Source organism: Lupinus angustifolius, unplaced genomic scaffold (genome assembly GCF_001865875.1).
Source record: "Lupinus angustifolius cultivar Tanjil unplaced genomic scaffold, LupAngTanjil_v1.0 Scaffold_29_18, whole genome shotgun sequence".
Lineage (NCBI taxonomy): Eukaryota > Viridiplantae > Streptophyta > Magnoliopsida > Fabales > Fabaceae > Lupinus > Lupinus angustifolius.
Window position 1 is genome coordinate 1 of NW_017720563.1, and position 11595 is coordinate 11595.

Here is an 11595-nt window from a genome sequence, read left to right on the forward strand (position 1 = left end):
GGAAAAAACCTCAAGGGTTAGTAAGTGTTATTTTCATAGTCATGAAAATAAATCCTAAGGTAAGACTTTCTACTACTTTAATATCCAAAATTTCATAACACTTTAAGTTTATGAAGTCAAGACTTTAATAAATCATCTTTTATCCCAAATCATTATTTTAACTTGGAAATCAAAGAGTAAAATATGCTAAACCATTTTTAAACATAATACTTTCTAAAAATAAAACATTTTTAACAACAACTTATCAACATCATAAACTTTCAAGAATAAAATACAAACTTTTTCCTAAACATATTAAAGGTTCCTTTGATGTTAAAATCATCACCTTTAAACATATTCAAATACTAACAATAATTTCTAATATTTTCCAAAAATAACTCATCTAACCTTGTCCGAAGATATAGTTTTTCCATCTAAGAACAAGGAAGAAATTTCAAGATTTACAAAGGTCAAAAACTACATAAAGGTTCACATGATTTTATTATCATCCCCTTTAGTTATGCCTTCATAAAATACTTAAAGAACAAATATAAACTCTACTTTATGAACAACATAATAAAAGCTCATAACTTTCTATGAAGTATGAGAAGAAGATGAAGAAGAAACATAAAAGACTACCTTAGTTTGTATAGAAAATTTAGTGTAAAAATGAGAGAATGGGGTGAGGTATTTATAGGAGAGCCTCACCCTCATCAAATCATAAAATTTAATGCAAGGTAAGTAGATTTAGACTAGCATAGGGGATGTGTCTAATGGTGGTGGAGTGAGAGGATTTGTTGAGTGATTTAGGGGATTTTGGGGTAGTAAATCAATGCATTAATGAGTGAAATCTATAAGATTTAGTAGGTAGATTTTATGAAGTGACTCATGCGATGCTACAACTTTGACGAAACGCACGCGATTAAAACCATGCTCGAGTAGCCAAAAATGATCGCCCGATTTTACTTTACGGTTGGAACTTCGAATTTCGGCATTCCGAGTGAAAATATTTTAGAAAATAGTTATGAACCAACTCAGAGTCTATCTTGACTCGAAATGTGATTACGAAGCCAACGGCGCGATCAGAATTCAATTCCGAGTTACGGGACTCAAAAACCACGTTTTGAGCCGTACCGGGTGAGATTCGGCCCCGACAGCGGTCCGAAACCGACTGTCTCTGAAAATCATGAAACTTTACCACCAAGTTAGAAATAGAATTACAAGACTAAAACTCAACTAGAGTTTCGTCTAATTCTTTACCGAAATTTCCCAGAAATTCATTTTCGAAAATATAATTAATAAAAGTATTAATAAAAACATATATTTTCAAGGTAGTAAAATTTGCGGTGTTACACATTGCCAGTCCTAGTTATATGTATACTCCTTATGGTGGAGTATGATAGTTCTTTTATAATATGATTGTCGGAGTAGGCAAACATGGTAGTAGTTGAGGCTTTCCAAGGAAACTCCATTGTTTAATTGGGTTGAGTATTGAAAATGGCGGTTGTTGGTGAAATTTAGTGTAGATGTTCCATAATATCGAAAGACTTCCTTATAATAGAGAGTTAGGTGGCTGTTACATTGGACATCGATATGGGAAGTTGCACGATAGATTCATAGAGTTAGGCTCTTGAAAAAATTATCAATGATACCCTAAATGGCTTATACCAAAGGAGGAACATGTTTTTATGTGGTAGAGCCGATGAAGAGAGTTAGAGATTGAGCAATATGAAGCTTATGTAAATTTTCTAAGGAATGAGTTAGTTGTCTATTTCAATGAATGTGGATAGTATTGAGACAGTTTGAAATATATTATTGTATGAAGTTCTACATTATCTAGTATTGGAATGTAGGCGAGAAACCATAAGACTCAAACTCAATCTTATAACACATACCAATTAGAAGCACTTTGTAAAGACTTATACACAATTACTACATCATCCATTATTTATTTGTATTACTTTTTTGAAAAATTAATGATTATTAAATAAGAATGGTAGATAATATAATAATAGTGTATAAATCTCATAAACTATGATCGTATACATTTTTTCTCAAAAACTTAATGTACCATTTGCCTCTATATTTTTTCTAAATAAATCTCTATTATTCATTCTAGTACTTATGTGCCTTTAGTTAATACATCACCTTTATTGAAAATTAATATATCTTCTATCCTTTTATTTTAAAAACTTTTGATGTTTGATATATTCATTTTATTTTAACTTTTTCCATGTATCTTCTAAAATATCAAAATTAATTTAGTTCTATCCTTCCTATACACCAATTTATTGTATGTGAAGTAAAGGACACTCAAAAGAAATATTTTATTCATAATAATACAATATATACCAAAATTTGATAGAATGAGTAATCTATTTTAAATGAGATTGATTAAAATTCCACTTTGCTTAAAAGTTAAAACATGAAACAATAATAATACAAGTGAGGAGAAGAGTCTTCATCATCCACACCTTACTCAACCCCTTCCTTCCATTTATTAACATCCATTCTCCTTTCTCACACCTTCTATTACACTTTTCTTCTTCTTCTACTCCAATCCCAAGAGTAGAGAAGAATTAAACAAAAACTAAACTAAAATGAAATCACTCTTCTTCTTTCTCTTCTTCACATTCATCACTTCTTCTTTCTCCACCGTCAGATCCGATCCATCAGATCACCGTTATCATGAAGGAGATCTTGTACCTCTCTATGCCAACAAAGTTGGTCCTTTTCATAATCCCAGGTCTGCTCTCCCTACATTCATTTTCTCTTATCATTATTATTATTTTCGAGTTTAAACTCGGTCGATAGTTGAAGACTAATCTCTTTCGACTAATCAATAAAATATTGACAATTCGATGGTCGATAATTAAAGACTAATCTCTTACGAGACAATTCATTGGCCAATAGTTAAAGATTAATCTCTTTGGACTAATTAATAATATTTTGACAATTCCTCCGTCGATAGTTGAAGACTATTCTCGTACGACTAATTAATAAGTTTTTGACATTTCCTCAGTCGATAGCTAAAGACTAATCTCTTAGTACTATTCATAAGCTTTTTGATAATTTCTAGGCCGATGGGTAAAGACTAATCTCCTACGACTAAGTAATAATAAGTTTTAGTACTTGTTAAAGGCATTTTTGATAGACATGGCATGAATCTGATTCCATATAGGTTTCGATCTGAGCTGGTTTTTAGTAATTAAGTAGTTTCAATGTCGATTTTGAATCATGTGTGTTTCATGATTCACCCACTGTGTGTTTCTATAAATCTACATTGTTTTTGGATCTTGGTTTCTACTTGCTGGATCTGTTGCTGATTAAACTAGAATAATTTGATGTGTTCATTGAATACTGAGCAATTTATTATTTATGAACTTGTTAGTGTTAGTGTTTGAATTTGTTGCAGATTTATAAATTTCATGTTCATATGTTTTGTAATGATAGTGTTTATTTGTTTGACTTTGTTGGAGATTTATTAATGATGTATTTGATATGTTAATGCGTTTAATGATAATGTGCTTTTTATATTTTAAATTAGTGTTTGAATTTGTTTGAGATTTATGACTTGTATGTTGATGTGATATGTTTTTTGTATATTTTAGATTAGTGTTTGAATATATTGGAAATTTATAAATTGTATGTTGATAGATTGATGTATTCTGATAATAATGCGCCCTGCTCCTGTCGTTTTTCAGTGAGACCTATCGTTATTTTGATCTCCCATTCTGCTTGCCAGGTTGGTTTTCTTTGGGTTTTTTATCGTTATTGGTTTCCATTGTGATTTGCGATTTGTGAATGCAGTTTTCTGTAACATATTTGAGATTCGATTGCAGGTGATTTAAAAGAGAAAAAAGAAGCTCTTGGTGAAGTCTTAAATGGAGATCGTTTGGTTAGTGCTCCTTACAAACTCGAGTTCCAACGGGACAAAGAGTCTGTGGCAGTTTGCAAGAAGACACTCAAGAAGGAAGATATCGCCCTGTTTCGATCTGCTGTCCGCAAGGACTACTACTTCCAGATGTACTATGATGATTTGCCGATTTGGGGATTCATTGGGAAAGTTGATAAGGACGGAAAAGATCCAAGTGATTATAAGTACTACCTTTACAAGCATATTCACTTTGACATCTTTTACAATAAGGACCATGTCATCGAAATCAATGTGCAAACAGATCCTAATGCTCTTGTGGACCTTACAGAGGATAATGAAGTTGATGTGGAATTTTTGTATACTGTAAAATGGAAGGAGACCAACACTCCTTTTGATAAGCGGATGGACAAGTACTCTCAATCATCCTCACAGCCCCATCATTTGGAAATCCACTGGTTCTCAATTATTAACTCATGCGTGACGGTCCTCCTTCTAACTGGTTTCCTTGCAACTATTCTGATGCGAGTCCTTAAGAATGATTTTGTCAAGTAAGTAGCATTTGTTATTTTTCGTGTGCTTGTTGCTGTTGACAAAGCTCGGGAGTCTATGTCCTATTTTTGCTTAATTGTAGATGTTACCTGTAAATAGGTATGCCCATGATGAAGAATCTGCAGAAGATCAGGAAGAGACTGGCTGGAAATATATACATGGAGATGTCTTTAGGTTTCCCAAGTATAAGTCTATATTCGCAGCTGCCCTTGGATCCGGCACCCAACTTTTTACCCTGTAAGTTTCTTCTAGCCACTAACAATGTCTCTATTATGGAAGCTTATTTCAGGAAAGTTACATTGTGATTTTATTGTTTCCTCTCAATAAATTGTATTTATGCTTGCTATGCAGTACTATATTCATATTCATCTTGGCACTTGTGGGTGTATTTTATCCATACAACCGAGGGGCGCTATTTACCGCACTTGTTGTTATATATGCACTCACTTCAGGAATTGCCGGCTATACTGCAACCTCATTCTATTGTCAATTAGAAGGAACTAACTGGGTATTCATTTGTGAAATTCTATGCAATTTGCTCCACTCTCCATTGAATTGCATTTGTTTTCGGTCATTCGTTGTTTCATTATTGTTCTTTTTTGTCATGACAGGTTAGGAATCTGCTCTTGACCGGATGCATTTTCTGTGGTCCTCTGTTTCTCACGTTTTGCTTTCTGAACACTGTTGCAATTACTTACAATGCTACTGCTGCCCTCCCATTCGGCACAATAGTAGTTATAGTTCTCATATGGACTCTTGTTACATCTCCTTTGCTTGTCTTGGGTGGGATTGCTGGGAAGAATAGCAAGGCTGAATTTCAAGCTCCTTGCCGAACAACTAAATATCCAAGAGAGATTCCACCTTTGCCATGGTATCGCAGAACAATTCCACAGATGGCAATGGCGGGATTTTTACCATTCAGTGCGATATACATTGAACTTTACTATATTTTCGCTAGTGTTTGGGGTCACAGGATTTACACCATCTACAGCATCTTGTTCATTGTTTTCATCATTCTCTTGATCGTTACCGCTTTCATTACTGTAGCATTGACATACTTCCAACTTGCTGCTGAGGACCATGAGTGGTGGTGGAGGTAAGAAATCAATATTTGTCATATTTGTTTCTTCTCCTGATGCATTATGGCTTAGAGTTTATATTCCTAATGGCTGAATAACAATTAACAAATAAATACGGGATTTCAACTGAGTTTTCAGTTAGCTTTCTGTTCGTGTTTGATGTATGATTTTCTTATTAGATTAGGAGGTAAATGTGAAAGATTGGGATAATTGTTCACTCTTTTTTAGGCTATAACTGTTCACTATTGGGAAGTTTATTATTGAATTGGTTGATTCTCACTTGAAGGTTTGTCGGTCAAAGTGCTAACTTACGAACATGCATGGAAAAGTGTTATTTCATGGTTCTATTTGGTGTTTCAAAATGTCTGGACCTTATTGTCATCACCCTCAGTAAACTAAATTGATTCTCGAGAGTGCGAATTTTCTTGCTCTATGCATTTCTTTATTCATTATCATTTTCTTTTTGACTATTTGATTTTGAGGGAGATGCACTTTCAAAATGAATTAGATGAAGCTCCATTAAGCCTGAATTCAACCAAAATTTATGATGTGCTCACTGGGCTTGACCATTCTGTTTTTGTTTTATTACAGATCATTCCTTTGTGGTGGTTCAACAGGGTTATTTATTTACGCCTATTGTTTGTATTACTACTATGCACGTTCCGATATGTCTGGATTCATGCAGACCTCATTTTTCTTCGGATACATGGCATGCATATGCTACGGTTTCTTCTTAATGCTTGGAACTGTTGGATTCCGTGCAGCTTTGCTCTTTGTCCGTCATATATACCGATCTATCAAATGCGAGTAGGCATTTTGTCCTCACTAGTTCCCGAAAGCTACTATCTTCATTTCATAGGCGACACTGTAGAAAATTATAGTAATTTTGATGTTCTTTTATGTACTATATGGGAAAGCTGGATTAGGATTTGGGTGGGTTTCTAGCTTCAGAACCAAATTGTTAAATCACAAAGGGTGCTTTGTGAAGAATTTTATACTATCATCTTTTTAATCAATATCTAGCAGTGTCAAAACAACTCGGTTTGACAGAAAATATGGCAAATTCAAATTGCAATTCATTGGAGATCATTGAAAACTTGGAAAGTGTTATAAATACCCATCAGATGTTGTCCACCCTAACTAATTTTTGTGGTAAAAGAAAAGATAAATTGTCACACTTTCTTTTGGAAGTAGCTATTAAACTTCATTGTGCTGAGTTTATTATTGTGATAGCTATGATTAAATTCTTATTTTGGTTATGATTATCCATAGTTGGGGACCTTCCTAATTTAAAAACATTGTACAGTATATTTTTGTTGGTACAAATGTGGCACCTGTATAGGATTCCAGAGTAGATAGAGAACAAATTGCAAGAATAAATAATATAATGTTGGACAGTATCATGTCACATTTACAAACTATCTTTCATCAAAAGCTAACTTCGTTAAGATTGTGGATTATTACCAAAACTTGAGAGTAATATAATGCTATGGTTCATATTTATCAGTGACAAAATTTACCGATAAATTTCTTATATTTCAAAAATCAATTCGCAAAAATAAATAATGTAACTGATTTAAAGAAAAAGATAAATAAATAGTACTGTATCTCTATCTTGATTATAGGGTTGGATTAAAATTCATGCTCCTAAGTAGGTAGATAAGTGGTACAAAATTGTTGTACCTTAATCAAAATTTTAAATGAGTGTCTCTGAGAATTTGATATGGTTATATAGTTTGACACTTTAATATTACTAAGAGATAAGTAATTCAATCACTAGAGGAACATTTATTGGGAGAGGTGAAAGAAGTAATTGCATAATCATAAGGTGGTAGTAGTACAAAAAAAAAAACTTAATATCCAAATAAATAAGTGATAGTGAACAAACTATTATACTTTACCTGAAAAAACAAATCTGCTTCTTTGTCTAGCCTTCTTTCTCAATCGTGTTCGTGTTAGGATTTTGATGTTTGCGACCATTTCTCAACATTTTCATGCAATACGATACGATATTTCATTCCTTGGTATCTTCTTAATTCTGTTTTTATTATTTTATTTTGGGTTTCAGAAATTGTGAATTAAATCTGATACAATGATATTAAACCTTTGATTTTTTTTAGCCGTTAATTCAATTAACCAGAGTAATGGGAAGGAAGCTATGTTGATCACTCTGCAGTGTCTAAATGGTTTGTCATTTCTTGAATTCCTTCGCTCGAATTGTAAAATTTGTTGTTGTGGCTAAGATTGGTGTGTGGGTTTGTGAAATTGATATTCTGAATCATCAATTCATCATTGCTATATTCTGTAACTAGTCATGAGCATTATTTATTTATTAATTTTCTGGACTTGTAATTGCAAGTTGGATCCAAAGAGAAAGAGTTTAGTTAATCTTTCTGTGATAGTCGCTTGAGGAAGAGTTTAACACTGTTGTTGATTAAACTAGTTCTTGACCTTGCTTGGAGGGATTCAAAAACTCAGCTAAATAACCACCTCCATCACAATGTGATGCTCATGGTTACGATGGAGGTGGTCACTGGAGTGGTGGTGGTTGTTGAGATGGTGGTGGAGGAGGTGTAGGTGGTGGTGATTAAGTGGCAGTAATGTGTTATAATTTTGAAACTAAAAGCTGAAACCATGAAATCTTTTTTTATTGTTTTGAAAATTGTGGTGAAAATTAACAAAGTGTTGGTCTAGTAATGTAAGGAAGACTCAATTGGATTCCCAGATTGACCAAAAGGTCAAGGTGATGGGATACCCTTGATTACACCAAAAAAGTTGATGTTAAATGGTTTTGAAAATGGGTAAAAAACCATTTCAGCTCAAATTTTGCCAAACAAGTTTTCTTTTGAAAATCACAAACTGGTAACCACCCCAATTAAGACCTAGCTTGTCATAAATATTTGACGAATTGTTTGCTTAAAACAACCTTCACTTTTTATCTGGGTTTGGGACCAACTATGAAAAATTTGACAAGAAAACATGAAACGGGTAGATATAAAAGGACAACTCAATATATGAGACTCCTACCTAATAGGATCTAAGGGGGTAAATTGTACAACCTTGCTCCACAAGCCCAAAAGTTTTTTAAATCTGTGACCTCAGGTGTCATGTCATGACATAGGTAGAATTAAATGAAATATATTGCTATAAATGGGTTTTTAGAAAATTTGGTTTTAGATAGAACTAGTAGCAAACATTTAATCCTTATAACCAACTCATTGCGATGGGAATAAGGCTTGTTTTGTTAAAATAAATTCAGCTTGTCAATCTGTTGATAACTGCTGCAATTCTGTCCATGAAAGCAAATTGTGTGTCAGTATTCTGAACTTAGAGTCTGTATTTTTATTTTTGCATTGCAATTTGCACTACATATCAGAACTTATGATTATGTAGGAAAAACAGGCCCTGAAGTTCTTTATTGCCAAAAACTTTAAGTTTAATTGTTTTGATCTACCCCTGTCAATATTTTGCAGGCGTCCTACCTGAAGCATTTTCTTAGTGACAAAATACAATTTCCAGTACTAATTATACATTACTGGGCATCTTTTTCAGGTCTGATTTTTACCTGAGATAGTTTCATCAGAAAAGTGTTTGTGTGGCATAACATACATAAGAATTAACCACACTGCAAAACAAGAGAGACTAATTTACTTTATTTGGCAGAAATGACAGAACTCCTTAGCTACACCGCTTGCAGACAGTTATCTCAGATGTTACTTGCAATACTCTTCTTTCACAGTTCTGAATATTTTCTAGCAATAGCCTTTCATGGGAGATCAAGTGTAACTCTGAAGTCCCTTTTGATTAGCAAACACTATGTTTTGGCAATGATCTTTTCGTTTCTAGAATACGCAATTGAGATTGTTTTATTTCCGGAGCTAAAGGAACAGTGGTTGATCAGTGATTTGGGACTGGCACTGATCGTGATCGGAGAAATAATACGGAAGATGGCAATCATTACAGCGGGGCAATCCTTTACACATCTTATAAGGGTTTATCACGATGAGCATCACGAGCTGATTACTCATGGTATATATAGATTTATTCGTCATCCTGGGTACTGTGGTTTCCTCATTTGGTCTGTTGGCACTCAAATAATGCTCTGCAATCCCATATCAACTATTGCATTTGCTGCTGTTGTCTGGAACTTTTTCGCTAAGCGAATACCTTATGAAGAGTACTTTTTGAGACAGTTTTTTGGAGCACAGTATGAAGAATATGCCGAACAAGTTGTGTCAGGGGTGCCGTTTGTAAATTGAAGACTTGTCAATTTTGTGAGCTGAGCTATATCCTGTGAAATTCATTCCAAGTGATCAACAAAGTTTGAATTTGAACTTGCTTCACATTGCTGGTGGTACAAAGTGCTTGCTGTCGATTTTATCACTAGCCACAGTACTGTGATGCTTCTCCCTCATGTTCCAAACAAACCAATATAATTTAGCTTTGTTACCCATTCAACTAGGGCCTGTTGTTTGTGTGTGAGTAATTTGAGTGTGGAAGCAAGTATACGTCAGAAATTTGGACTTCTTAACTTGGTACATGATGTGTGCATTGTGCAACACGGTTTTCTGTAAGCAAGTAATAAAATGTAAAATACCTGATCCAACATGAATTGGTTGCTAATTGATTCAATTAATTATTAATCATTTTTTCAGAAAATGGTATTAAATCAAAGAAGAGTGTCTAAAATAGAGATTATCAAACAATAATGAATTAACGTTTAATATATCCTTCCCGTGAAATTTAAGTGCAAAGGTAGACTAACCAAGCTAATTTCTTACTTTATCTCTTGTCAATTTCTGTGGTAGTCCAATGGTTCTTTTACTAATCATACTCTCATGAATTAGGGTTCAAGTTTAATATTGTAGGTGAGTACTTAGATTCACTTCTCAGCTTATCCCAATCTACCTAAAAGGTGTGATTATATGAGAAATATATTCAAACGAGTTTGCTCTCTAATATCCAAATGACAATACTCACAAGAATGAATAGTGTGAAAATTAACCCATTATGATATATAAATTATGGAACTACTCATTTATAATAATAATAATAATGATGATAGAAAAATAGGAAATTATTTTTATTGAAGAATAAATGAGAACATATAAAATCTATTCTCTAATCATGAGGGTTACTCGTGTTTAAAATTAACCCATTATGATATCTATACTAATATATAAAGCAAATACTTAAAATAACTACCATGGAGTAATTTTTGTTGTCTATTTTACTCTTTATAATTTCTAACTTTATGTTTCTACAAACTTCTTATTCTCTTATTATAAATTCACGGTTACTTTTCTAAACTGCAGCAGTTCTTCAACCCCTCTCCCATTTTTTACTTTTTAACTACCCGCTGGGGCATGGGTTTCTCATTCACTACTTTAGCATTTCACATTCTTCTATAATAAATTATAAAGCCAACATGACTACTCACTACTTCCTCCTTTCACATTCTTATTTTCTCATGATACTTTATCATTTCTCATTTTCCATTTTGCAGGTAGAACGTGGATATAATGCAATTTTACATTATAATCAATAATCAATATTGATGGTGTGTAGAAGAATGTGACATCAACAAAAGTTCCCTCTGGATGGTATTTAGAAATGTAAGGTATGCACTTAAGATTATAACTCGCTCATTTTCTCTTAAGTTTATGCTTAAATATTGTTATCATGGTTTTCTTCTTCACCTATCTTTGCTTACATTCTATTCGATGAAATACCAAAATGAATTACATTATAGTGTGCATTCATGAATCCTTTGTTTATCGTATTGTATGGGTTCATAGAACAAATAATTTAACATTAATCGACATATTGTCTCAACTCATTCAAAACATCATCTTTTTTAGTCTGCAATTAGAAAAAATAATTATCTGAATCGTAAACATTCTCTCTCAATTTATACAGTTACCCAACCTATCAATAATAGGCTATGGATTTCAACAATTGATGATTGTTATATGTATTGCCTTTGTTTTGTGATATGATTATCTATATGGCTTAATATTTCAACCTTCAACTCATGCTAAAAGTGGTGGCCAGATCATTCCCAAAATGGTTCTCTACATTTCAACCAGCGATGATAGGTAGTTGAAAAGA

General features: G+C 33.1%; 2 protein-coding genes and 1 long non-coding RNA gene across 7 annotated transcripts; 2 read left to right on the plus strand and 1 right to left on the minus strand.

The window, feature by feature from the left end:
* Positions 1 to 2416: 2416 nt before the first annotated feature.
* LOC109338563 (transmembrane 9 superfamily member 2-like) lies at positions 2417 to 6500 on the plus strand. The gene is made up of 7 exons (XM_019575833.1): positions 2417 to 2725; positions 3684 to 3724; positions 3822 to 4404; positions 4505 to 4642; positions 4757 to 4913; positions 5017 to 5501; positions 6076 to 6500. The coding sequence occupies exons 1-7, from the start codon at positions 2580 to 2582 to the stop codon at positions 6293 to 6295; spliced, it is 1770 nt and encodes a 589-aa protein (XP_019431378.1). The 5' UTR covers positions 2417 to 2579; the 3' UTR covers positions 6296 to 6500.
* Positions 6501 to 7350: 850 nt separating this feature from the next.
* Positions 7351 to 10090, plus strand: LOC109338560 (protein-S-isoprenylcysteine O-methyltransferase A). Of its 5 annotated transcripts, none has more exons than XM_019575828.1 (4): positions 7354 to 7507; positions 7605 to 7670; positions 8958 to 9036; positions 9148 to 10090. In XM_019575828.1, exons 2-4 carry the CDS (start codon positions 7668 to 7670, stop codon positions 9741 to 9743), a joined length of 678 nt encoding a protein of 225 aa, XP_019431373.1. In that variant the 5' UTR covers positions 7354 to 7507; positions 7605 to 7667; the 3' UTR covers positions 9744 to 10090. The 5 variants fall into 5 exon arrangements, with proteins under 5 accessions (XP_019431377.1, XP_019431373.1, XP_019431374.1 ...); XM_019575829.1 differs by having other exon boundaries at positions 7354 to 7488; XM_019575830.1 differs by having other exon boundaries at positions 7354 to 7488; positions 7631 to 7670.
* Positions 8256 to 8594, minus strand: LOC109338562. The gene is made up of 2 exons (XR_002106564.1): positions 8417 to 8594; positions 8256 to 8343 (listed from the first exon to the last, which is right to left on the minus strand). It is a non-coding gene; the product is annotated as an uncharacterized LOC109338562 (long non-coding RNA).
* Positions 10091 to 11595: the final 1505 nt, after the last annotated feature.